The sequence below is a fragment of the Elgaria multicarinata genome, chromosome 15 (genome assembly GCF_023053635.1).
Source record: "Elgaria multicarinata webbii isolate HBS135686 ecotype San Diego chromosome 15, rElgMul1.1.pri, whole genome shotgun sequence".
NCBI lineage: Eukaryota > Metazoa > Chordata > Lepidosauria > Squamata > Anguidae > Elgaria > Elgaria multicarinata.
This window is the reverse complement of record NC_086185.1, coordinates 28,646,427-28,671,508: the sequence shown is the minus strand read 5'-3', so window position 1 is coordinate 28,671,508 and position 25,082 is coordinate 28,646,427. Positions and strand designations below refer to the sequence as shown.

The window sequence follows — 25,082 nt, the reverse complement described above, 5'->3', positions numbered from 1 at the left end:
CCCTTACTCCCAAGGAGAACCTCCTCTCCCCCTCCCTAGGAGCTACAGCTTGGCAGAGGAAAGTATGTAGGCACAACATCTGCACACTCTGACTCTTCCATTGTCTTGCTTCCAGTTGGTAAGGAAGTCTTTATGAAAATACTGTGGCGGAAGTTGGGAAATCCCTTTTGGATACATTGTATAATTTAAAATATGAATGTAATCAAAAATAAGGACATGCATAATGTACCCTTAGGGATCCGGCCTACCTCCCACATCCTTCTCTCTTCTCTGATGAAAATCTACCTCCCACCCTCAACATTCCTTTAACAGCTTCACTGTTACACTTGTTAGTTAATCCTAAACAGAACCCCTCTCTCCCAGATTTGAAACCAGGGTTTGCAATCCCTGGTTAAGGGGGAGGAACCTGATTAGTGTTAACCATGGTTAGCAGATATCATGCTAAACCCTGGTTAAGGCCAACACGGAAGAGAAGATGGTGGCCTGAGCGGGGATGAGAGAGGAGGACGGAAGGAGTGCCCATTGCTGAGGTGGCTCGCAATTTGAAAACCACAGCTTGCAGGGAGCCAAGATTTGTCCTGTCCCAGTTACAAGGATATCAAGTAGACCTTGCCTGAGGCCATAGCTAGACCTAAGGTTTATCCCTGGATCGTCCAGGGGTCAAACCTGTTCAGCTAGGTGAATGACACACAGGGGATCCAGTGCTCAGGCAGGGGCGAACCCTGGATGATCCCAGGATAAACCTTAGGTCTAGGTGTGGCCTGAGACCCCCAGTGAACCACCAACAGTTGGAGAAAACAGCACTGGACAAAGATGGCTTGACTCTATAAAAGGCAGCTTAAACCCTTCCTCGGGGTGGTGAGGTGTTCTACTATACAGAGGGCAATCCTCTATTTGAAAGCCTGTCGGAAGACAATCCTCTATTTGAAGGCATCCTCTATTTCGGGGATGGAAAACTGATTTGGCCTGGAGGATTGCATTCAATGCTGGCCCGGAGGATTGCATTCAATGCTGGCCCAGAGGATTGCATTCAATGCTGGCCCGGAGGATTGCATTCAATGCTGGCCTGGAGGATTGCATTCAATGCTGGCCCGGAGGATTGCATTCAATGCTGGCCCGGAGGATTGCATTCAACACACATCCCAGCATACAAGAATGGAGAGGTTTTAAATCTCCCCCCTCTGCCTGTTGAAATCAAAGGATGGGAGGGGAGATTGCTGTGAGGAAACAGCGATCTGCACCAGGATTGCTGAGAGGATGGCAAGGTGATCTTGATACGGATGGCTGTTTCCATGCTACCATCAGTCCCTCGTCCCTACAGCTGATGGATGATCAGCCTGGCAGTAGAGGAAATGGTTGGGACACCACAGGTTGCCCATATATGATATATATGTAGGGCTGATGGGGGACAATCCTCTAATTAAAGAGTTGTCCAATCCAAGGCCAGTTTAAAAGTAACAGAAGTATTGTATTTCTATTTAAATTTTAGCAATTATTTTTAAATCTGCATCTATACATATGAAGGAGTATACGTAAATGTTTATGCAAATGTATGCAAATGTATGGCCTTTTTTGTCCTCTTTTTTTAGAGATGCAGTTCCTATTTTTGGGCCATCCTACCTTTTGCTGGATAAATGCCTGGTGTAGCAGTATTGCGAGTTTCTAATTTACTCCAGTATCTTTCATTGCTTTGGAAAGAACAACAACAAAAACTTGCAAATTTGATCCAAAGAAGGGCTGTTGTTCTGTATCGCACCATTTAGCCAATTTCAAAATGCAATGAACATAACCTAGCATTTCAATAATGTCAAAAGGCCAAATGAAGTCAGGGAGCCCTCCTCAATCTGTACCAACAAGGGCTGCAGTTTGCCAAAATATGCATGGACCGTCTTAACAATTAGTATGGCAGGTAATTGAGACCAAAATAAGGCCATGTCTTTTACTAGTTGAAATCTTTTCTTTTCTAAAGGCTGTGGATATGTGTAGGCCCATAAAAGTGGTAATTGTGGAAAGGAGCTCAAAACAGCCCATAACGAAGACAACCGTTTTTTCCCCTGGTTTTTAATAATAATAAAAAAAAACTTTTTATGTAAGTGGATTTGCCTGCTGACACAGCTCTCAATTAAATATTTATCGCGTGAGCTGTAGATGAGAGGGTGCCAAACCGAAGACATGCCTGGATGATCCGTATGAAGACGTCTCTTTGGAAGAACAATTTGTTTTTTGAACTGGTGCCATGGAGAGGAAAATGGGGCTTCTAATCCCGTTTCACAATGAGGGTATCTGACGTTGCGTTGGGGCCAGATTGAGGAGCAATCCAGTACATTCCTCCACTGAAAGAACAATCCATTGTCTCAACTAAAGAGTTCAGTTTGGGAAAAGGAGCTTTCTTAAAAGGAAAGCAATTCCTGCAGCTTAAACAAGTCTGCCGGGAATAGCTATATTTGCACTGAATATTGTCTTTTTCTTGAAGCTTCTCTAGTAAAAGGTTGGAGACCTGAATTTTGCCAGTTAACTACCGGGTGCTTGAATATATTTCTGGCATCAATGTACATTTGCTGCCCTAATTAAGCCATTCACCTGCAGGCTATTCTGCCGGCTGCTTGTAGGTGTCCAAATCAGTTCTGTTTGGGTGTGCTGTACACTGGCAGTGTCACCCAAGTGGCATGTTTGGAGAAGGAGATGGCTTCTATTCTGTGTCCCAATTCCATGTTTTTCAAACGTTTTGCCTTCTGGGAACATTGTCCCCATCTTGTTTGCTGAGCTGCTCTTGCTCAGTCCATGCAGTTCATTACCAGACAAGTTCAACGGCTTGCTATGGGCATGTAAAGTCCTGAATCGCTAGGGACCGGGTGAACCAGTGAATTGCCTGACCCAATATGGACCTGAGATTTAGAGATGTTCTGCAAAAGAGGAAAAAGTTCCCCCTGCCACTGCCACCATGCACGGAGAGTATGAGGGGTGCGCATGGCACAGTGTGGCGTTACCCCACAATTGAGTATCTTGTATCTGTCTAGATTAGTAAGTCTGGTAAATATGGAATGTTAGAACTGAGTGGGTGTGGTTTATGATGTCATAGGTGGGCGGGAGAAGGAGTATATAAGGAGCGTGTTGGGAGTTTGTGATGGGTGTGTGAGCTTGAGTGCGTGTGAGGAGAGTAGGAAGAGTTTGGATTCTGGGGATTTAGGATTGGTGTGAAGAGAGTGAGGTGGTTGGTGTGTGGAGAGTGTGGATCAGGCAGGAATGAAAGTATTATATTTTGATTTAAAGCTTTTAAATAACAACAAACTTATTATTATTTTGTTAGCTACCAAATACCACACGTCAGCTTGGCATTATTTATCTGTCTTACAGCCTTCCATCCTTCCGAGGTTGGTAAAATGAGTACCCAGCTAGCTGGGGGAAAGGGAACCACGACTGGGGAAGGCAACGGCAAACCACCCCGCTGCAAAGTCTGCCAAGAAAACGTCAGCGAAAGCAGGCGTCCCTCTAGGAGTCCGCAATGACTCAAGTGCTTTGCACGAGAGGTTCCTTTCCTTTTTACAGTTATTAAACACCCACACCAGAGTATTCCCACAGTATATTTAGAGCAGGTCCTGAATATTAAACCTGTTCCCCTCAAAGCTAGGGGAAAGGTTTGATTAAACCCTCCCTCAGGTTTTCAAGTGGTGGCGCTTGGCCTGAGAAGGGTTTATGCAGCCCTGCCTGCCTGCACGACCCTCATACTCTCCTTGCCAATGTTGGCATCAGCAGGAAAGCAGCAGCAGAAGTGGAAAATCCACCAGCTGGCCTGACGCACTGCAGACTGAGCTGGATCACTTGGTGGATGTCGGACCAGAGTCCGGGCTTAAGCCGGTGAAACGTCGCAGAGATCTACGTGCCATCTCATACCACCCCAGAAGCAGGCCTTCTCTGGGGTGGGGCCCACCTTAAGGAAACCCCCACCCCGGAATTTGGCAGGCGCCAACCGTGACATGCTTTAGGCATTTGTTAAAGACCCAAGCCTTCCCCCAATGCCTGTGCTGCCCAGTTGTTTAGTGCATTCATTATTGTGCTTTTAGCGTAGGTTTTAAATATTGCAAACAATTTAACTGATGGGCTTGTGTATTTATTATGACGAATTTTAATCCCTGATTCAATAAACCCCTTGCAGATGTCTTCAGATACGGTAAGTGGTATATAGACTGATTCAATAATACACAAACAAACAAAGCCAAAGCACTGGGAGTCTGGAGGGCTTGTTTGGAAGCTACCCCAAGAAGACTACAAACGAGAAGGATCTTGGAATTGTTGTAGATCGCAAGCTGAATATGAGTCAACAGTGCGATAGGGCTGCAAGAAAGGCAAATGCTATTTTGGGCTGCATTAATAGAAGTATAGCTTCCAAATCACGTGAGGTACTGGTTCCTCTCTATTCGGCCCTGGTTAGGCCTCATCTAGAGTATTGCGTCCAGTTCTGGGCTCCACAATTCAAGAAGGACGCAGACAAGCTGGAGCGTGTTCAAAGGAGGGCAGCCAGGATGATCAGGGGTCTGGAAACAAAGCCCTATGAAGAGAGACTGAGAGAACTGGGCATGTTTAGCCTGGAGAAGAGAAGATGGAGGGGAGACATGATGGCACTCTTCAAATACTTAAAAGGTTGTCACACAGAGGAGGGCCAGGATCTCTTCTCGATCCTCCCAGAGTGCAGGACACGGAATAACGGGCTCAAGTGAAAGGAAGCCAGATTCCGGCTGGACATCAGGAAAAACTTCCTGACTGCTAGAGCAGTATGACAATGGAATCAGTTACGTAAGGGGGTTGTGGGCTCTCCCACACTGGAGGCCTTCAAGAAGCTGCTGGACAACCATCTGTCAGGGATGCTTTAGAGTGGATTCCTGCATTGATCAGGGGGTTGGACTCGATGGCCTTGTAGGCCCCTTCCAACTCTGCTATTCTATGATTCTATGATTCTATAAGACCCCAAATGCAAAACCACGTTGGATAACATCACCTCCCCATCCCCACCCTCTTCATCCTCACTGAGTTCTTCAATTGTACATTGTTCTATCTGCCATCCATCCAAAAGCCATCTGTGCACACGATTTCTCCTGGAGAAGACCACCACCTTTGTTTTGGAATAGTTGATTACTAATTTTTCCTTTTTACAGATCGTGCCTAATCTATTTAACAGTCTCAGGCCGACCTGGGTATTATTATTATTATTATTATTATTATTATTATTATTATTATTAATAATTTATTTATATAGCGCCATCAGTGTACATGGTGCTGTACAGAGTAAAACAATAAAATAGCAAGACCCTGCCGCATAGGCTTACATTCTAATAGAATCATAATAAAACAATAAGGAGGGGAAGAGAATGCACCAAACAGGCACAGGGTAGAGTAAAACTAACAGTATAAAAGTCAGAACAAAATCAAGTTTTAAAAGCTTTAGGAAAAAGAAAAGTTTTTAGCTGAGCTTTAAAAGCTGCGGTTGAACTATAATAGATAAAAGGGCCGTATCATCTGCGTAAAGGAGCGCCTGGATCTTCTTGGGGCCAATTGAGGGAGGAAAACAGTCCAGAGCTGTTAACTCAGTCACCAGATTGTTCACATAATAGTTGAACAAAAAAGGGGCGAGTAGACAGCCCTGCCTGACTCCTCTTCTGATGATAATTTTGTCAGAGAGGGTCCCAGATGCGCCAATCCTCACTCCTGAGTCCGTTTGTGAGTGCAGTTTTTGCAGCAAAAACAGGAGTCGTCTGTCTGTGCTTGACCGTGAAAGTTTGTCCCAGAGGCGATCTCTATCAACAAGGTCAAAGGCGGAAGTGACGTCCACAAAGGCCACGCACAGGCTTCCTCCAGGTTGACTCCGATATTTGTGGGTCAAGTGATTGAGCACAAAGCATTGGTCAATAGCGCTCCTCCCTTGGCGGAAACCGGCCTGTTCCTCCACCAGGATGTCATTCTCATTCGCCCACGCTTGAAGTTTATCCAGTAAGAATCTGCCATACACTTTCGAAACAATATCCAATAAACTTATGGGCCTGTAGCGTTTGGGGTCGGTTTTTTTCCACCTTTTTTATATAAGGGAACTATAATACTTGACTGCCATCCGGCAGGGATATTTCCTGTTAGGTTGATGTTTGAAAAGAGATTTGCCAGGATTGGGGCCCACCAGTTGACATTATATTTAAAAAGTTCCGGGGGCATGTCTTCTCCTGGTGCTTTATCTACTGCCAGCTTGCCCAATATAACGCTGACCTCATTAGCTGTCACGTTGGGCCAAAATGGGAGGTCAGAGATGGGTAGTCCCTCCTCGGTTGATTCCCGGATATCATAGCTAGCGAAGATATTCTCAAAATGCTGTTGCCATTTTATCGCCGGGATTTGCCTTTCCAAATAGGGTTTGGAGGCACGCAGGCCCTCATGCACTGTTTCTTGAGTTCTTCAATGAGAAGATCAGCAATAGGAACCCTCCTTACCCCTATTTGGACCTCCCCCTGCAATGCACAGCCTCAGGAGTGTTTTGTAGGTCATACGAGGTAAAGGTGAAGCCTCCAAGCCTAGCAAGTGCAAACGGAGGATGTAGAGACTCCAAGGCATCGCACAGCAGTTGCACAGCAGGCCAGCTGATGTGGAAAGTATTCCCTGAAGGCACGAAGTTCAAAAGTGCACAGCTCTAAACAGCTATACGAGGGATGCATGCCAAAGGCATAGGTTGTTTTTTGTTGTCGTTTTAAAAAGGGGGAGAAGCATCTTGTACAGCAGGGGTGGGCAGAAGGCAAATCTCCAGATGATTTCGACTTCAACTCCTAGAAGCCCCTGCCAGCATGGACAGTGGTCAGGAATGTTAGGAATTGAAGTCCAAAACACCTGGAGATCTACTTTCTGCCCACCACTGTTGTATGGATAACATTGCAGCAGACATTAGACCTTAAAACACACACCACAGAACTACTGGTCTCAAAAAACCCACCATTTTCTCTTTCTCCCGTTTTGTACTTTAGCCTCGAATGTATCAAAGAACAGAGCTATGGACCTTGCTGAATCCGGTCCTCCCTTCCCACAATTTTCTTTCTCCCCGTTCTTTTTTCCATTTTGGAAATCTGAAATGGAGACCCTAAAAACCCATGCGAACATCCAAACAGCAGCAGTGTGGACAAGTACCTTGGTTAGGACTGATTAAAAGTGACGAAGCAGTGAGCAATCTTTTGAGTGTCACAGGACTCTTCTTCAGGCTGGATGTTAAGCCAAAAGGAGGGGGGTGGGACAGAAGAAGAGACACTGCTGGCAAAGGACAGCATAGAAGCCATGCGTGCAGAACATATTTCAGACAGGACTGAGCAACCACTGTTTTTTATATTTGGCAAAAAGAGAGCAGCCATGGCTTCTCTGTCCCTGGAGCCTTTGGTGCAATCCAAGATCTTTTTTTCACCAACCAAGAAGGCCTAACCCTAATGAATTCTATGCAACACTTTCTCTATGCCATTGTAACTCTAGTATGCTACTCCTAATCCCAAGACCCCACTGAAACTAAGTCTAAGGGTATGTAACTGCAGTTGCCGCACATTTCTTTCCCTGTTTAACGTACCTCCATTTCACACCTTTATTTTGCAGTTCCCCCTGTGTCTACTTTTAGATTGTATCCCGCCCCACCCCTTGGGGCAGAAACCTGTCTTCTCAACTATTTATTACCTGCATATTCCCCAAGGTGCTCAAGGCAGTATACATGGTCCTCCTCCATTTTATCCTCACAACAAACCTTGCTGATAAATAGTAACCCTCCTCCTCCTCCTCCTTCTTCTCCCCTTGTCAAGTGCCTGGCTCCCAGCTTCTTTCGCTACTCATACAAACGTCCTATTGCTAGTCAAACACTTTTATTATGCAGACTACAGACAGACCAGCATTGCCTAAGATTACAGATGTAATCTGCAGGCAGAAATCAGGAGCAGACTTCACACAGCCAGCTTTGTGTAATAAAGACCTTTGTGAGATGCAGTTAACTGTTTCAGGTCACGGCAATATAACAGAGAGTTGCGAGGAAACTGCCAATGGACCCCCATGGCCATCCCTTCCAACCTGAGGAGTCCAGCCCTCAAAGTGGTTCTCTCCAGAAAATCGCCTCTCTGGCCAGCCTCTTGAGTGCTTCATGACTTAGTGTTGTTCCTCCCTTCTTATGAGACATCTCACCATCCGGTCTCTTACTGCCAGCTCCTCCTCCTCTTTAGAATCCTGCGTTCCCATAATTTCACAGGCCCCTGGCTGGCTATTACCCAAACGGTTCAACTGCAGGTGGGGATTCTCCCCTCTGTCACTGTTATCCTCAGTGATCTTCTGCTCATGCCAGCTTGGCGCTTCGACAGCACCTCCCGCCTCCCTCTCCCTGTCTGATGCTGAATCGATTCCCAGGTCTTCTTCTGAGCTCAATCCCTACACCCCTTCCGGCTTCTTAAGAAGAACATCTCAGTTGTGTCAACGCACACCAGGATGAAGCAGCAGCAGCTGTTCGTTTCTCCTTTGAAAAACAGAAAAGGCTTCCACCTTTCTAGAAGGCCTTGCCACTTGGCGCTGCACACAGCCATGAATGGAGGAGGAATATCTCCATTCCAAACATTCTGTGGCTTGCCTGAGCTAGCCCTTCCCTCCTTCGACCTGCGCTCTGCCAAAAGAACACGGATGGCTCCGTTTCCATGACAAGGTCTCCAGCCAACATGTGGTCTTGTGGGTGTTTCATTTTTTGGAAGGTCAGCATTTTGAGAGGAAGACTTCTAGGAGCAAGGAAGGGATGCCGCGAATATTAGCATATGCAAAGAATTCTTCCCCCTCCACATCTTGTGAGAGTTCTGATATTGCTCATGGCAGGCAGAGGAGTCATCGGCCGTGGGGTGCACGGCAAGCAGCCCTCTGCTCTGTGTGGTCTCTGAGCTTGGCCCGCTCAGCCCGTGGGAAACTATCATTTGACAGGAAGATTTTCTGCTCTGTCAAAACGACTTTCATCCAGAGAAGCCACGGTTAGAGTTTTCCACAAACTCTCCTGGTTTCAATTGTTACAAATGTCAACACCAGCTTTCAAAACACTCACTACAGGCCAAAATGTCAGTCAGTTACAATCCATGTCTATCTGAAAGTAGCCACGGCCTGGCTTAGGCAGAGTCCCTCCTGATTTCCATGTTATAGAAGTGTGCAACCAACTCCCAAAAACATGTTTTGGGCTTAAGCCGATTCAGAGTTACTGGTTCACCTCTCACAGTCTGCCGTGGGGAACAGATGAAGCTGTCTTGTACCAAGTCAGACCACTGGTCCATCCAGCTACTCTGACTGGCAGGGTCTCAGGCAGAGAGATATTCCTCCCATCACTTGCTACTCAATCCTTCTGCGTGAGATGCAAGTGACTGAGCCTTGGGGGGGATTCTACACATCGTACTGAGGGTGCTTGCATGCGCACCCAGTGCGCCCCCAAAGCGATCGTGTAGCTTGCCTGTTCGAAGAGACGAGGAAGAGGCGGAGCAGGAGGCGGCTGGGGAATCCGCCCACGTCCTTGCTGCCGCCCACCTACCTCCTCGCCGGCCGGGTCGGAGAGCTCGGCAGAAGAAGGCGGGGCGGAGAGTGGAAGAAGCTCTCCGACCCGGCTGGCTCTTTCGCTGGCAGCAGGAGGCCGGCAGGGAGGTGGGCAGTGGCGGCGGTGGCGGCCGGATTCCCCAGCCGCCTCCTGCTCCGCCTCTTCCTCATCTCTTCGAACAGGCAAGCTACACGATCGCTTTGGGGGCGCACTGGGGGCGCATGCAAGCGCCCTCAGTACGACGTGTAGAATCCCCCTGGGACTTCCTGCGTGCAAAGTCTGTGCTATACTACTGAGCTATTGTCCCATCTAAGAACATCTTAAGAACATCAGAAGAGCCCTGCTGGATTAGGCCAAAGGTCCCTCTTGTCCAGCACTCTGTTCACACAGTGCCCAACCTTCTGTCGACCAGGGACCCACAAGCAGGACAGGAGTGCAACAACACCCTCCCATCCATGTTCCCCAGCAACTGGTGTATATAGGCTTACTGCCTCTGATACTGGAGGTAGCACAGAGCCATCAGGGCTAGTAAGATTTGGCCTTGCCAACTTTCACTGCCCATCTGATCCCCCCACTCACAGGGCCGTGCAAACCAGCAAAATTGGAGCTCGTTGAAGCTCTCCAAATCCCATCTCAATGCTCGTTCCAACTCATTCTGTATCAAATTCCAAGTGTTGTTTCTTCTCTTTGCATGAAATTCTGTGCATATTTTTGTGCGTATTTTTCCAAATGTATCTATTATTATTATTATTATTATTATTATTATTATTATTATTATTATTATTATTATTTTATTTCTATGCCACCCAATAGCTGAAGATGTCTGGGAGGTTTACAGCAATTCATAAGATAATAAAATGCAGCACAAAAATATACAAAATTTAAAGCAATACAGACAGCTAAAACGCTAGAACCCTAGACTTGTTTAGACAGCTGGCATAAATACCCTATCATATGTAATTAAATTCCTGGGCGCAGGGGGCAGTCTTAACCTGGTGCTGGTTAAGTGTTGGGGCATTTTTGTGGGCATTTTTCAAAAGTGGGCATTTTTTCATGTGCATTTTTAAAATGCACACACGCTGTCCAACACTTTTTCTTTTGGTCCGCGAATCGCAAGGCAAGCTGTACAGTGTATGGACTTTGCTTCTAGATTGCTTCCGAGTCTGTGTTTGATCTGGGTAAATCTCGTGCAAACTGAGTAAACCCTGATCAAAAATGAACTGAAATGAATTTCTCATACATCTCTTTTTATTTTATGAAATAAAAGTAAAAGCAAGCTTACCTAGAGAAAATATTTCCCACAGCAACACACCAAAAGACCAAACATCACTCTGGGTTGTATAAATTTTGTCAAAAATAGCTTCTGGAGCCATCCATTTAAGTGGAAGCCTAGCCTATGAAATTAAGACAGTAAAAGATTATTGACGTTAATAATATTTATATTTATCAAAATGTATATATATATCCTGTCCAGTCCCAATGGGTGAGCATGAATAACGTTCATTGTGAATGCCCCGAAAGTGAGTCATGTTCACACCATGTACACCCAACTCCTTTCACTTACGTCGCCTTTGCGCACATAGTCAGGATCTTTGTAAATGTCCCTTGCTAATCCAAAGTCACAGATCTTCACCACATTGTTTTCAGACAGCAGAATATTCCTGGCTGCCAAATCCCTATGAATGCACTGGAGGGGGAAAAAAAGAAAAAGAGGACAAATGAAATCAGAAAGTATTATTCAAGGATTTTAAGCTCTCAACACAACGAAGCTCAGGACCGAAAAGATTTTTGGATCCTTCAAGATCATTAGGGTTTTGCTGCAGGAGACCTCCATGCATTCCCACTGAAGCTCTACACAGGTGTTGAGGCTGCACCCATGAGAGCCGAAAGCATCTTGAGTCTTTGTTGATAGAGGGGTGTCAGCGTTCCTTGACCTGGAGCCCTTTAAGGATCTCTGCCTCCTTAAGACTTCCTTTACCTTTCCTTTCCCAATAATGTGGGGTTTAGGTTGTTGATGTGAGATGAGTGACATTCCAGACACTTGTGGCTTAACACAAGAGTTTACTAGTATATTTAAACAACCAAATTACAATAAAGGTATTTAGTCAATAAAGCCGAGTGATACAAAGGCATTAAAGGAAAATAGAAGTTGCAAAAGTTTTACCCTAGCTGCATTTAGACTTTCCCAACTGTTTCTTCCTCATTTCTTCTCTACCTCTCTGGCTCTGTCACTCCTTTATACCCTCTTCCCCCAAAACAGAAAGTACTGTGTCAATCTTAAATAAATAAAACTTAACTGAAGAAATGAAATTTCACCAGGGAAATGAAACTCCTTTCAGGAATATCCCCTCTCATCAGAAACACCCACCCACCAAAAAGTTAGACCTCTAGGCTGACTTTATTATCTTACCCTCTGTAGGCCTCAAACCTTCACAAGGGGATTCAGCAGGACTTACTTTTCTTGAGGCCAAGAACTCCATGCCTTTGGCCACCTGGAAGCTATAGCAAATCAAGTCCTCCAAGGTGAGCGATCGCTTATAGAGGTCTTCAGCGTCTAGAGGAGTGCAAGCAGCCATTTAAGCAATACATGATATATGCAAGAGAGTTCTACAAGCTATGGTAACATCAAGGATCATTCCCAACACTGAGATCTCAGCTAGACATGATGGCAGAGAATCTAACTGTGTGGGGATAATAATTTGACTGGCCACGCAGCTCTGAAGGATGGGTATCTGGAACTGTTCAGTTTAAGGGGGAAAAAGTCATTTAATTATTATCAGTGATTTCCTTTATTTCTTTAGTGAGCTTGTTGCTGTTTTCTGTGTGCTCTTCTTCTTTTTGCCATCTGCATTTTTATCTTGATTTCAATATCCCCCTCCCCTCCAAAATCCATGAGATTAAAAAACAAAACAATGAGAACCAATGAGGAGGCATGGTAGAACCAAAGAAAGGTTTGGACGGTCTGGGGAAAATTGACGGAGAGACAGAATTCTCAACTCAGGGTCATTCACTGGCAGTATGCTCAGACAAGGAGACTTTTTCACACAACACATAATGGACAGATTTCAGTCTGATCTAGCAAGCTGTTGTGTTAACTGAGTTGGCCCACCGAGGTGGTACAAAGTCTTAATTAGGTGAAGTGAGAGCTCCCCCATCTATTTTCTGAGGGGCCTCTCTCTCTCACCCCCCCCTTCCCACCACCTATCCTCACAAATTCTGTTGTCCTGCTAAATTAATTGAGTACTGCACGGTATCTTGTGTTTACCACAATTGACACTTCCAGCTGCTTCTTACAGACTGAGGAACTGTCGCTTGCCTAACTTCGGGTAAGTATTTAAGGGATCAAATGGAATTTGGTGCACTAAAGTCAGTGCAAATCTAGGTTTCTGTATTGTTGTGCTGTTCCAGGAACTTCTCAACATCTTTCTGTTTTCAGAAATCGGAGCCACCAGCCTCCGCTCAACGCTTCCCCTTCTCAACCTCCCAATTTCAGAGCAGGAGCAGCATCAACTGAAGAAAGCTAGCCCAGGAAGCTTTCAACAGGAAGAGTGCAAGGCTCCAAAGCAGTGAAAACCAAAGAACCCGGAAAGGCCCATTTATTTACCTTCCTCTTCCTCTTCCGAGTCCGTGTAACTCTTGTCTTCAATGAATCCTGAGCTAGCAGAGCTTCCTGTGCTGGCCACGCTTTCAAGGCGACGTTTGATCAGCTCTGTTAAATCACTGATGGATTCCTCCAGCCCTTTCTCTGCAGGGTCCAAATTTTCCTGTGGCTGGAAAAAAATCATAATTCAGAAAAAGGATCTTCCCCACTGTGTGTATGTGTGAGTCAGTTCTCAACGCTCGTCACATCTCCGGAATGGCTTGCCATCAGGGGTCCGTCAAGTCCCATCACTGCAAGATGAAGACTTACTTGTTTTCTTCTTTTTCCTGAGCATGTTTCACTGGACTTCTTTGTTTTATCTCCAACTGTGCTTTAGATTACAGTACTGCCAGGGCCAGGTGCTCTATTGCTGGTTTTCATTGATGTTACTAATTAATTTTTGCTGTTTTACCATTGTACGGGGTTTTACAGTGTGGGACTCTGTGGTGTAACCTGTCTTGAGAGGGCTCTTGCCCTGAAAACCAGGCTAGAAATATTTCAGATCAATTCAATAAATATAATGGTGTTGTTGGGGCTGGTCAAAGATTTCACTGAATTGGCATTTCAAAGCAAAACGACATGATCCGTACTTCCTGGGCTAATGTGCAGATCAGAGACCAGTTACCATTGGGATTTCACACTTTTCTGAAATCTCAGATATAGTTCTCAACTCAAGAAACATATCAAAATGTGCAAGTTAGGATAAAATACATTTAGAAATGTGCTCTTTGAGGAAAAGGAAAGGAAAGGAACCTCTCGTGCAAGAACTGAGTCATTACTGACCCTTGGAGGGACACCAGCTTTCACTGACGTTTTCTTGGCAGGCCTTATAGCGGGGTGGTTTGCCATTGCCTTCCCCGGCCGTTATTACCTTTCCCCCAGCTAACTGGGTACTCATTTTACCGACCTCGGGAGGATGGAAGGCTGAGTCGACCCGAGCCGGCTGCCTGAAACCAGCTTCCGCTGGGATCGAACTCAGGCCGTGGGGAGAGTTTCAGCTGCAGAAAGTGCTGCTTTACTGCTCTTTCTGGAAGGCTCTTCCTCAATTTTAACAGCTGTAGGGCAGGTAGGTATATCATGTTGCTCTCTATGCCGAGAAAAGCTGTACCTCTTGAATTTGGACAGTGCAGATGGGGCAGAATTTTGTTTGTGTTCGTTTTTTATTTTACCAAAATTTGCAAAATTCTTTACATTCTTGAGAGAAAGAACTGGAGAAATTAAAAAAAAAGTGAATGTGGAAGAAAGCAAAACTGACGGATTTGCCCAGCTGTAGCTGACACTTAACTTCTCTGAGAGAACACAAATATTGTTGGGATAATGTTGCAGTGACAGCAAAAGACGCTCACCGTGACAATGGAGTGATCCAGTCCACATTGATCTAGCCCAAGGATTTCAGAGGGGGCTCTAACTCCCTCCCAGTATCAGAGACAGCTCCAAGCTTGAGGGGACTCATAGTATGGGCCTGCCATGTTGGTGGCTCCCTCCAAGTTAGTGAGGGGGCAGCCGGCCCCTCTTCCTAGAATCATAGAGCTGAAAGGGGCCTCTAAGTCCATCAAGTCCACCCCCCTGCTCAATGCAGGAATCCACCTTAAAGCATCCCTGGCAGGTGGCTGTCCAGCTGCCTCTTGAAGGCCTCTAGGGTGGGAGAGCCCATAACCTCCCTAGGTAACTGATTCCATTGTCGTACTGCTCTAACAGTCAGGATATTTTTCCTGATGTCCAGCCGGAATCTGGCTTCCTGTAACTTAAACCCATGATTCTGTGTCCTGCACTCTGAGATGATCAAGAAGAGATCCTGCACTCCGCCTGTGTATTTCCACTTGGTAAGAGGGAGGGATGGTCTCTACCAGAGGAGGATGTCAGCCTTAAAATACTATGTCTGTCTTCACTCAGAAGTGCATTTATGGGGCAGAAGTGTCAGTTCCCCTCTTTCACTCAACGCATGGTATCAAGAAGATGACCAAACAGAATTTATCCATACCTCTTGGACAGGAAACAAAACCCGCTGTTTTTCAAGGATGGCAGATTTCATCTGCCCTCAGAGGCCCGTTGTGCATCTTACCTTGCATGCAATGAAGTCTCCTCTTTTCCCCCTTAGGTAATTGGACAGATTTCCATACTTGCAGTATTCTACCACTACCATCAAAGGCCCTGCAAAAAAGGATCAAAGCAAAGTTCTCAAAATGGTAATGCAAACAGTTGTGGAAATAATTATATATAAGTAAACATCTCTATTGCATGCATGGTGAAAGGTGGGATGCAGGTAAGAGAACTGTGAATTCATGGCCACCTTGGGTTCCTTGCAAGAGGGGAAAAGGCAGGATATAAATGTAATAGAAAATGTATTAATTACTCATCATTAAGACTAAACAGAGGCCTCCTTAACCTAGACCCTAAAATCAGGGTTTGAAATGAATTGAATTGATCAACCAAATGAAACCCCACTTCATCTTGATCATTATTTATTTATTAAATTTATATACCGCCCCATAGCTGAAGCTCTCTGGGCAGTTTACATATAACACCCAGCTACTCTACATGCTCATACTACAGCACTGCAAAGGACTTTGGAATATATGGAGGGAGCAGCTGAAGGAGGAGGGAAATAAACAACCCAGGGATTGAGAAAACAAACCATGGCCTGTTTGATCATCTCAAATTAATCCATGGGCTAGCATTATGTGCGAACCTGGTTACTGAATGAAAGGCCCTGCTCGTGTTCCCTCATCATTATTAACACTGGTTCCAATGAATGAATTTCCCATGGTTCAAAGGGCAGGATAAATTTGCTGCATGAAGAGATCCTGGCATGATCTACACTGCTGCCTTATAATGATATTGACAACTGTTGGGGCCCAGGACATGTTTCATCTACCAGGTCAAACTGCTTTCAAAGTGTTATATCCTACTTGGTGTAGATGTGACCCTTATCAGCATTCTTGATTTCTGGATGGCTCTTGATGTCTTCACTGTGATTAGCAGGAATCCACCACTAGGATGTGTGTCTTGATGTTGTCTTTGCCTCGGGGTGTCTCTGAATCTATGCTGCATCACTTAGGTGACGCAGCCGCAGGTTCGAAGCCAACTTGGGGCGAAGAGGCGAAGAGGCGTGGCTGAAAAGTCAGGGAGGGGATCTACACTGCGTACTGAAGGCGCTTGCGTGCGCCTGCAGTGTGCCCCCAAAGCGACTGTGTAGATCCTGCCCTAAGAGGCGGAGGAAGAGGAATATCTGGAATGCCGCCGCCACTGCCCACCTCCCCGCCGGCCTCCTGCTGCCGTCAAAAGAGCCACTCGGTGGAAGAAGGCAGGGCGGAGAGCGGAAGAAGCTCTCCGACCTGGGTGGCTCTTTCACCGGCAGCAGGAGGCCGGCGGGAAGGTGGGCGGCGGCGGCGGCAAGGACGCGGCCAGATTCCCCAGCCTCCTCCTCCTCTGCCTCTTCCTTCACCTCTTAGGGCAGGATCTACACAGTCGCTTTGGGGGCGCACTTCAGTACGCAGTGTAGATCCCCTCAGGGACTTACCCTGCCTTTCCAGCCAGAGTGAGGGCAGCCTGGCTCTTCCGCTGGTCTGTCCTTACACGGAGCCACTCTGGGGGTGTTCCCGGGCGGAAGGCGACCTCCTATTGGTGGCTGGAAGGCACGGGAGAGGGAGGGGGCGGGCACTGCGAGGTGAAGACAGCCCCTAGGTGTGCACCAACCCTTTGATGTGGAGACCAAACCAGATGCAAGTGTGTGATCTGATTTCCCGATGACTTTTGCCTTCATCAAAAGCAGCTCCTGGGGTGGGCGCATGACTTGGAGCAAGGTTGAAATGTGGAAGGAGGTGGGGTTTTCTGTTTATTTCCCTCCCCAGCGCTATCACCTTGACTTAAATCCCACCAAGCTGTAATTAGCCACAGAGGAGAACGAAACGGGAGAGAGACTCGTCTTTTGCCCCCCCCCCCACAGCTAACAACAACTTCTTTGGTGGGAGGGGATTTGGACTGGGAATGTGGCGTGGGGGAAAGGGATGACTCCCTTCCCACAGAGACACAGCCTCAGCCATTCCCTCTCTTTGTGACTCCTTTTCACAAAAGAAAAAACACCTCCGGAGAGACAAACCCGGGTCTTCCAGCTTGCCTCGGAGGGTGTCCACCTGAGTTATTTGTTCTGTTTTCAGTGTCTTTCTTGCTTTGGTTCACTCACTGTTCTTTTTTCCTTGCATTTACTGTGCCTTTTGATGCGCATCTTTAATAAAACTCAATAGCTACAATATTAAAATAAAACACTTTTATGGTTTTCAATAGAATAGACTGCACTCTGGTCTTTGATGTTTCATTTTATCCCCTTTCCCCCAATAAAAAGCAGACGATTGCCCCTGCTATTACATGGTTTCTTCATCTCTCTGGGCTTCTATTTTCTCCAATCTAGGTCTAATTATGTTTGCATTGTATTGTTGAGGGGACCTCCATGCATTTTTCTTTTCCCTTCCTTTTACATCTGTTTTGAAACCCCAGGAGTGGAAACATGTCCCATAGAGTCACTCTTAATTCACAACCACACCAGTATTTTGGGACCCAACTAAGCCATACTCCATTTGCTATAATTGCTGCTGGCGTTCCAAGAACCGGGGCAACATTTCATGCAAGTCCTTTTGTATTATAGCAAAAGCCGGGAGAGAATCAGGCAGCCTTATTTTGAAGCCAATCAGCTTGCGCTCTGTGGCTGACACACAAAAAATAGTGAGGAAAACGTCTCAGGAATATAGCAGAAGGTGAATCAATGCGGTTAGGCTGCATGTAAATAGCTGCTATTAGCCATCCCAAGCAATAAACCTTCCATGTCTAGAAGCTTCCATTTCATGCCTGCTATTTGTGATTTCGAATGTGGCACTCAAGAGTAGTGTATGCTGATTCCTGCTTGCTATAGCTGCAAACAGGGACACCAAGAGAATTCTTGCGACTCAGTATATCATTTGGCAAAGAGGGGAAGGAAAAAAGGACCATCCCTTCCATCCTGTGCTTAGAGATCGTGGAGGGTAACTGTGCACGACCACCCAGGGCATCCCAGCATCCTTAAGAGCTGCTCCAAATATTACGGTGGCAGAATTGTCAATGGTACCACTTCAGACTGCAGGTGGACAACTGCATTTTGGAGCTCCCCTCCCCATCAAAAAACCCTCCCTGCTTGTAGAAAACAAGCACATTGGGGAAAAGGTTTAGCACAGCCCTCCTATTAGATGCAGGGAGCCTTTTATGTGTGCGTGTGTGCGTGCATCTGTGGGATGTTTGAAAAAAAGATCCGCCTAGTCATCTAGAGTGGTACACAGTATAACTCTATCACATCGTTCCAGGTTATGTGTAGAATGTCCCTAAACAGCTCGGGACCATGTCGCCTGAGAGACTGCCTTCTCCCATATGTTCCTCCCTGGTCTTCACTGAGAGAGTGCCTTGCTTACAAAACTATGGCCTACTGATGTGCTTGGTTGTGGTGTTGTCTCCATTGTGACATCTGCTAGCTCCCAATGGTTATTTTAATAAGATGTTTTAACGTTTTGTTGCTATTGATTGTTTGGTTCCATTGCGTTTTGCTAGGACTTTATTTTGTGACCCATTTTGGGATGATGATGATGATCATAGAATCATAGAATAGCAGAGTTGGAAGGGGCCTACAAGGCCATCGAGTCCAACCCCCTGCTCAATGCAGGAATCCACCCTAAAGCATCCCCGACAGATGCTTGTCCAGCTGCCTCTTGAATGACTCTAGTGTGGGAGAGCCCACAACCTCCCTAGGTAATTGATTCCATTGTCGTACTGCTCTAACAGTCAGGAAGTTTTTCCTGATGTCCAGCTGGAATCTGGCTTCCTTTAACTTGAGCCCGTTATTCCGTGTCCTGCACTCTGAGAGGATCGAGAAGAGATCCTGGCCCTCCTCTGTGTGACAACCTTTCAAGTATTTGAAGAGTGCTATCAGGTCTCCCCTCAATCCTCTCTTCTCCAGGCTAAACATGCCCAGTTCTTTCAGTCTCTCTTCATAGGGCTTTGTTCCAAGACCCCTGATCATCCTGGTTGCCCTCCTCTGAACATGCTACAGCTTGTCTGCGTCCTTCTTGAACTGTGGAGCCCAGAACTGGACGCAATACTGATGATGATTGAAAAGCCATATATAACATTTCTGAAATAAATAAATAAATAACAACCCTTGGGATTTACTCTCAGGGGAGAAATGCTGTTTTTGGCAAGTTAGGGACTGGATCAGTCTTGGTAAGAGTGTTCCGTTTTTCTTTGAAATAACGTCTCTGAGTTATTGGCCTTGGCTTACCTCCTGGCTTGGTACAAGCTCCCAGTAAGTTGACGACGTTCAGATGGTGCCCAATATGGATGAGGATCTTTAGTTCAGACATCAGAGCCTTGCACTCATTGGTCGTTGCGCACTCTGCTTGAAGTAAACAGGACAAAGCCATATTTACACAACAGGATATTGTCAACAGGGGATAGGAAATCTTGTTTATACTCAAAAGGGAAGCGAAACACCACCACCATCACTGGAAAGTAAGGAACAAACCCACCCAGGTCCCTGTCTGTATCTTTGAGTATCAATCTTCTCATCAGATAAGGAAGAACTTCCCTTACAACAAGAAGTCCTTGATGTCTCCCTTCCTTTATCTGTAATAGAGACATTTGGGTATAGTTGTCTTGCAGAAATCCTTCCTCAACATTTCCTGCTAGAGGTTATAGGGCCAAGGTAGAGCTCCACCAGACGAGCATTTTATTGCACGCTCGTTGCTGGGAACTCATGGATTTTCGCGGATCCCTCTCACAACGTCATCTGCCTCTCATCCCTTCTAGCCTTCTTCGTGCCACAACCCCTCGCCCCCAGTACGTCCGACTTATTTTTAAAGATGGAAGTTGCCCCTATCTCCTGCTGTGTGCAGGAGAAGCAGCGTCATCAAAACGGCCCACTGAATGGGCCACGTGCACGTTGTTTACTTGCTCTATCAAAAGAAGAAGCAATACGGGACAAACGCACGGGCGGAGAAACGATGGTAAGCAAACGTGATTTCCTCCTGTGTGATGACACTCGTAATGTCTGTGTACTGCCAACTGTACACACTTTGGGGCTCTTAAGGTAAGGATTCTAAACAAATAATCTGGCAATCCAGAAATTGCTCATCATTTTCCAATACAGATTACTCATCCATGCGGACCTTTCAGAAAGATTTGTGAACACCAGCTGCCGGCAAATCCCGGCTTTTTCAAGACGTCTTTCCTGTAAAATCTGTATGGATGGTGGACTGTATGTAGTGTGACGTTTCCCACCTACGCTCTTCTACGACCTGTAAATACCACTGAACAGAGAGGCCAGTCTAGATAGTGCCAGCAGGAGGCTTTGGCATCCAAAGGAGTTGGGGACCTAGGAGAGGAGATAGAAGAGGTTGCTGGACAAAAGGTGTGCTAGGATCTAGGAGACGGTTCGGCATCATGAAGCAAAAGAGGCACTAAGCTCACACAGCAAGGAGACTCAGCAGTGGAGGAGAGGGCGTGAAAGAATCAACTCAGTCCCTTGCATAGTCAGACAAACACATAGTTCCAAACAATGTGCAACTGCTCCAAGCAATTAACATGCCAGATGATGCATTTATTCATCCAGTGTCTGCAGAGGACTGGTATGTAAATGTTATTAGGAGGTACCATATGGCCCAAGTCTCCACACTGGAAAGGAAATGCATCCCTTCATTCTAATCATGCCTGCTGCCCTTAATAATTTGCTCCCTCGGCATCGCTCCTTTTCAGGCCCTTGAAATGCGCTCTGTCTCAACGGGACGGGATCGAAGGTTTGCATCCTGTCTCGGATGATCAAATTCCATTACATTGTACGACCTGCTTCCCTCCTAACTGGGAGGCCAACACTCCTTCTCCACTGGGAATTTGGAGGCTGGGTGGAGATCCCTTGTGATTCCCTACATGTTGACAGCCACTGCACAGCAGGCTTGGTTCACTTTTTCACCTTCTGCCATAAGTGGAGCTCATTCTCAGTGTGAATCGGGTCTGTAGGGAAAAGGAAGGAGATTTACAGGTGCACAAAATGTTTTTTTTAATTGAGCCCAACATGTTTCAAGCTGAGTGCTTTAATTTGCAAAAGACTGAAGACACCAGGTTGAAATTGCTTGTTCAGGAGTGCCCCTGTGGAAGAATTCTGTTTGAAACATACTGGGTTCAACTTTTTGTGGTGGTTGTTCATGTACAGCTGTAGGTCTTCTGCCTTGCTTCCTTTTACTTATGATTGTTGTGGGGGCCCAGGACAGACTTTAGTGCCAGTGGGCCCTGCTACGGTGCTGAGACTCCAGCAGCTTCCCAAGGGTGCTGAGCACTGACACCAGGCCTGGTCTCTAGTTTGGACATAATCGTGTTGCATTTTCCCACCACAATTTCACGTAATTCACAGATGGAGGTGGAAAGATGCATATTGTGATGATGACCGGGCAAGGGGAAAAGGGACACCAGTCTGCCATTTTCAACACCAGTCTGCCGTTTTCAGCGGTGGCCCTGTGCTTCGGATCACGTGGAGAGCCACATGCTTTGGGAGGAGCCTCCTGAGAGTCTCAGAGAAGTGTACCTTTAAGCATTTTAACAGCAACTGTTTTGCAGGTTGAAGATTTATCTATGCCAAAAGCAGATGCCTCCACCACTTTCCCAAAAGCACCATGACCCAGAGTTTTACCTAGAGAAGCAAGAGGAAAGAGTGAGACAGACAGAACTGACAACAGTTTGCATCAGACAGAAGCAAGGCTGTGTGTAGGATGTGCAAGCGAGCAAAATAGATTTTAAAAATCTGTATCAAGGTGACCAAAAATTCTGCAACGAGAAATGCTGCATTCTGTGACCTGAATAAATTCTGCCAAAGTCAACAAATGTGCACAGTGATTTGGCACAATAAATTTTTCTCTGCCTCTGGGCTGCAGAATTTATTCTGCTTCCACTAAGCATTGGGAGAATGCAAAACACTGGTAGTCAACCACCCGAAGAGAACTTAGGCTATGGGGCGGTACAGAAATGTAATAAACAAATGAACAACCCCCACTTGTTTCAGAGATTTTGCAGCCATATCTTTGTAACCATAAAGTGCAAAAGAAAAAGGGGAAAAAGTCGAGAGTCTCAAGAATGCTGGTTTCTGCTCCCATTAGCACATTCTGTGCCCTTGCTGCATTTGCACAGACTGGCCACATACACACAGCCCTGGATATATAAGAGAAACATGCTTTGTTTGCTGTGCAAGAAAAGCAAAACATTGGAGCCTCAGTCACATGCAACAGAGATTGGAAGTTCATAAAAGCCTCGTATCACACATATGTTAACATATGTATAAACAGAACAGAGTTTATGAACATATGAAGTGATACAAGATTTTTAAGGGCACAATCCTATACATGTTTAGATGAAAAATGGCTTACAACTGCTAGCATTCCCCAGCCAGCCATAATGGCTGGAGAACGCTGGGAATTGTAGTACATATTTTCTGTCTAAACAAGCGTAGGATTGTGCCCTGAAAAAATCACATCAAAGGGAACATACATTGCAGGGAACATAGAGACGGTTGGAGTCAGCTTTTAGATGGGGGATTGGGGGCGATATTCCAGAATTCAGTTGCATTCAGAGTGCATTGATAAAATTGTGCTTTGTTAAGAGCATTGCAGGCTACCATTTTCTCATTCAGGGAAAGAATTTTGCATCTCATAGAATCATAGAATGGCAGAGTTGGAAGGGGCCTACAAGGCCATCGAGTCCAACCCCCTGCTCAATGCAGGAATCCACCTTAAAGCATCCTTGACAGAGGGTTGTCCAGCTGCCTCTTGAAGGCCTCTAGTGTGGGAGAGGCCACCACCTCCCTAGGTAACTGATTCCATTGTCGTACTGCTCTAACAGTCAGGAAGTTTTTCCTGATGTCCAGCTGGAATCTGGCTTCCTTTAACTTGAGCCCGTTATTCCGTGTCCTGCACTCTGGGAGGATAGAGAAGAGATCCTGGCCCTCCTCTGTGTGACAACCTTTGAAGTATTTGAAGAGTGCTTTCATGTCTCCCCTCAATCTTCTCCATCTCTTTCTAAAAAGCGGAGTTTGTAATGGTCTACTAGAACAGAGAGAAGAATGATTCTCCACAGGACAAATCTGTAGGTAAAATATTAAGGAAGGCTTGAACAAGGAGGAAGTAGCAGTGGCTTTTATTCCAAAAGAACAGCCAGTCAAGAATGCTTCTGAGGTTACGTGAATTTTCCAGCAACACAGACTGTTGAGCTGGATATATACCACAAGCTATGTTTTGCTCTACCCTGTACAGCAATCTTTTCCCAACCCGGTGCTCTCCAGTTGTATTGGACTACAACTCCCATCATCCCCAGAAAACATGCTGGCAGGGAATGATGTGAGTTGCAGTCCAACATGTCTGGAGAACACCAGGTTGGGGAAACTGTTCTTCAGTTACTGTAGCACAAATTACTGTTCTCAGGAAAGAGGTGGCAAAGATGGCAATATCCGCTTCTCCTTTGTGCATCAGTTGAAAGCTCTCCCTTGATGGAGGTGACAATGTTTTCCTCTGCTGAATATTATTCCTGGATCTGGAGATGTTTTGTAGGATCTTTCTTTGCCTGTGTAAGGACTTTAAGGGTGATATCGTAGTGACTTACATGATCCTATGTTACAATGAATCCATCAATTCCTCACAAAGATGGTGGACCGAATTGGGAGGCCTTCAGTTGTTCAACATCCCTACCAGAACAGTGATTTTCAAACCCATAACGTTGATTGAGATTCCTCAATGCAAAGATCAGTAATGGATACACATTTCCTTAAAAGACAACTTGCCCAACTTTCTTCTAAAATGTGCAGCTGCTAGAGAGCAGGGGATATGGGTGTATTTTGTCCCTTCGGGGCAATGGCGAAGGCCAGCACGTGCTAGATCAACCTTCAACAACCTGGTGCCCCCCAGGTGTGTTGGACTACAACTCCCATCATGCCTAGCCTGCATGAAGTTGCCTTCGGAATCTTTTGCACCATGCTGGGGTTCTGTGGCAATTGAATCAAAAACCAACATAGCTGAAAACTACTGATGTTTGAGAGCCAGTATGTTAGACCATCAATACAGGCTACGATTCTCCGCATGTTCAAGACAACGGCGCCACTCCTGAAGCTAACATACAGATTGCTTACCCAGCCGCAGCCGATCCCGTGGGAATTCCCATTTGCTGCTGTCGTACGGGAGCCGGTCACATTGTTCATCAAGGGGCATCTCTTCGGGATCCATTATGATTGACAAGTATCCTGTTTTAATATCTGTGGCATCTGGCTGCAAGAGGGGTGGGGAAAAAATCTCCCATTAACACAGGGATTGCTGCCATATTAAAAACTAATAGGGAAGGAGTCTAATGAAAGGGAGCTAGAAAGGAGTGAGGGTGTGTGTGAAGGATTTCAGCCACACAAAGCCCATTGCAAATGTTTTTTGGTGGGGATGTGTGTGTCTCCGTTTCAGCTTGTGTTCCATACACATTACCATAGATGTATAAATGTAAATAGGCACTTAGTTAGTCACCTGTGATGAGTTAAATGCACTTCCAGGCAACTCATCAGAAATGTTTTTTTTTTTAAAAATCCAATCAAACATTTTACAATATTTGAGATTAGGTAGAAAAGGAGGAGGAGGTGGAGAAAGAAGCATTAGAAGAAAGAATAAAATGGTTAATCAATAATAAATATATTTCCGTCTTATAGATTTACATCCATATTGTAAAGGTTACCTGAATGGTCAATAAGGAAACAGGTGAGTGCATTTGAATGAGCATACGGGCTAGTACAACTGTTAAGAGCATGTTTTAATAAAGGAACAGGGGGTTATTATATTGTTGAAGCTTAAAACTCTTTGGTAGCTT

General features: G+C 45.7%; 1 protein-coding gene across 2 annotated transcripts in view; it reads right to left on the bottom strand.

The window, feature by feature from the left end:
* Positions 1–25,082, bottom strand: part of LOC134409211 (vascular endothelial growth factor receptor kdr-like) — a 238,648-nt gene that overhangs the window by 32,733 nt on the left and 180,833 nt on the right. The window contains exons 17-24 of one of the 2 annotated variants that reach the window (XM_063141839.1): positions 24,367–24,502; positions 21,781–21,885; positions 19,486–19,602; positions 15,250–15,338; positions 13,152–13,317; positions 12,004–12,101; positions 11,112–11,234; positions 10,830–10,941 (exon numbers count right to left, since the gene is read on the bottom strand). In XM_063141839.1, the coding sequence (XP_062997909.1) occupies positions 10,830–10,941; positions 11,112–11,234; positions 12,004–12,101; positions 13,152–13,317; positions 15,250–15,338; positions 19,486–19,602; positions 21,781–21,885; positions 24,367–24,502 (946 nt within the window). The remainder of the gene's footprint in view (positions 1–10,829; positions 10,942–11,111; positions 11,235–12,003; positions 12,102–13,151; positions 13,318–15,249; positions 15,339–19,485; positions 19,603–21,780; positions 21,886–24,366; positions 24,503–25,082) is intronic. The other variant, XM_063141840.1, reaches the window with a different exon arrangement.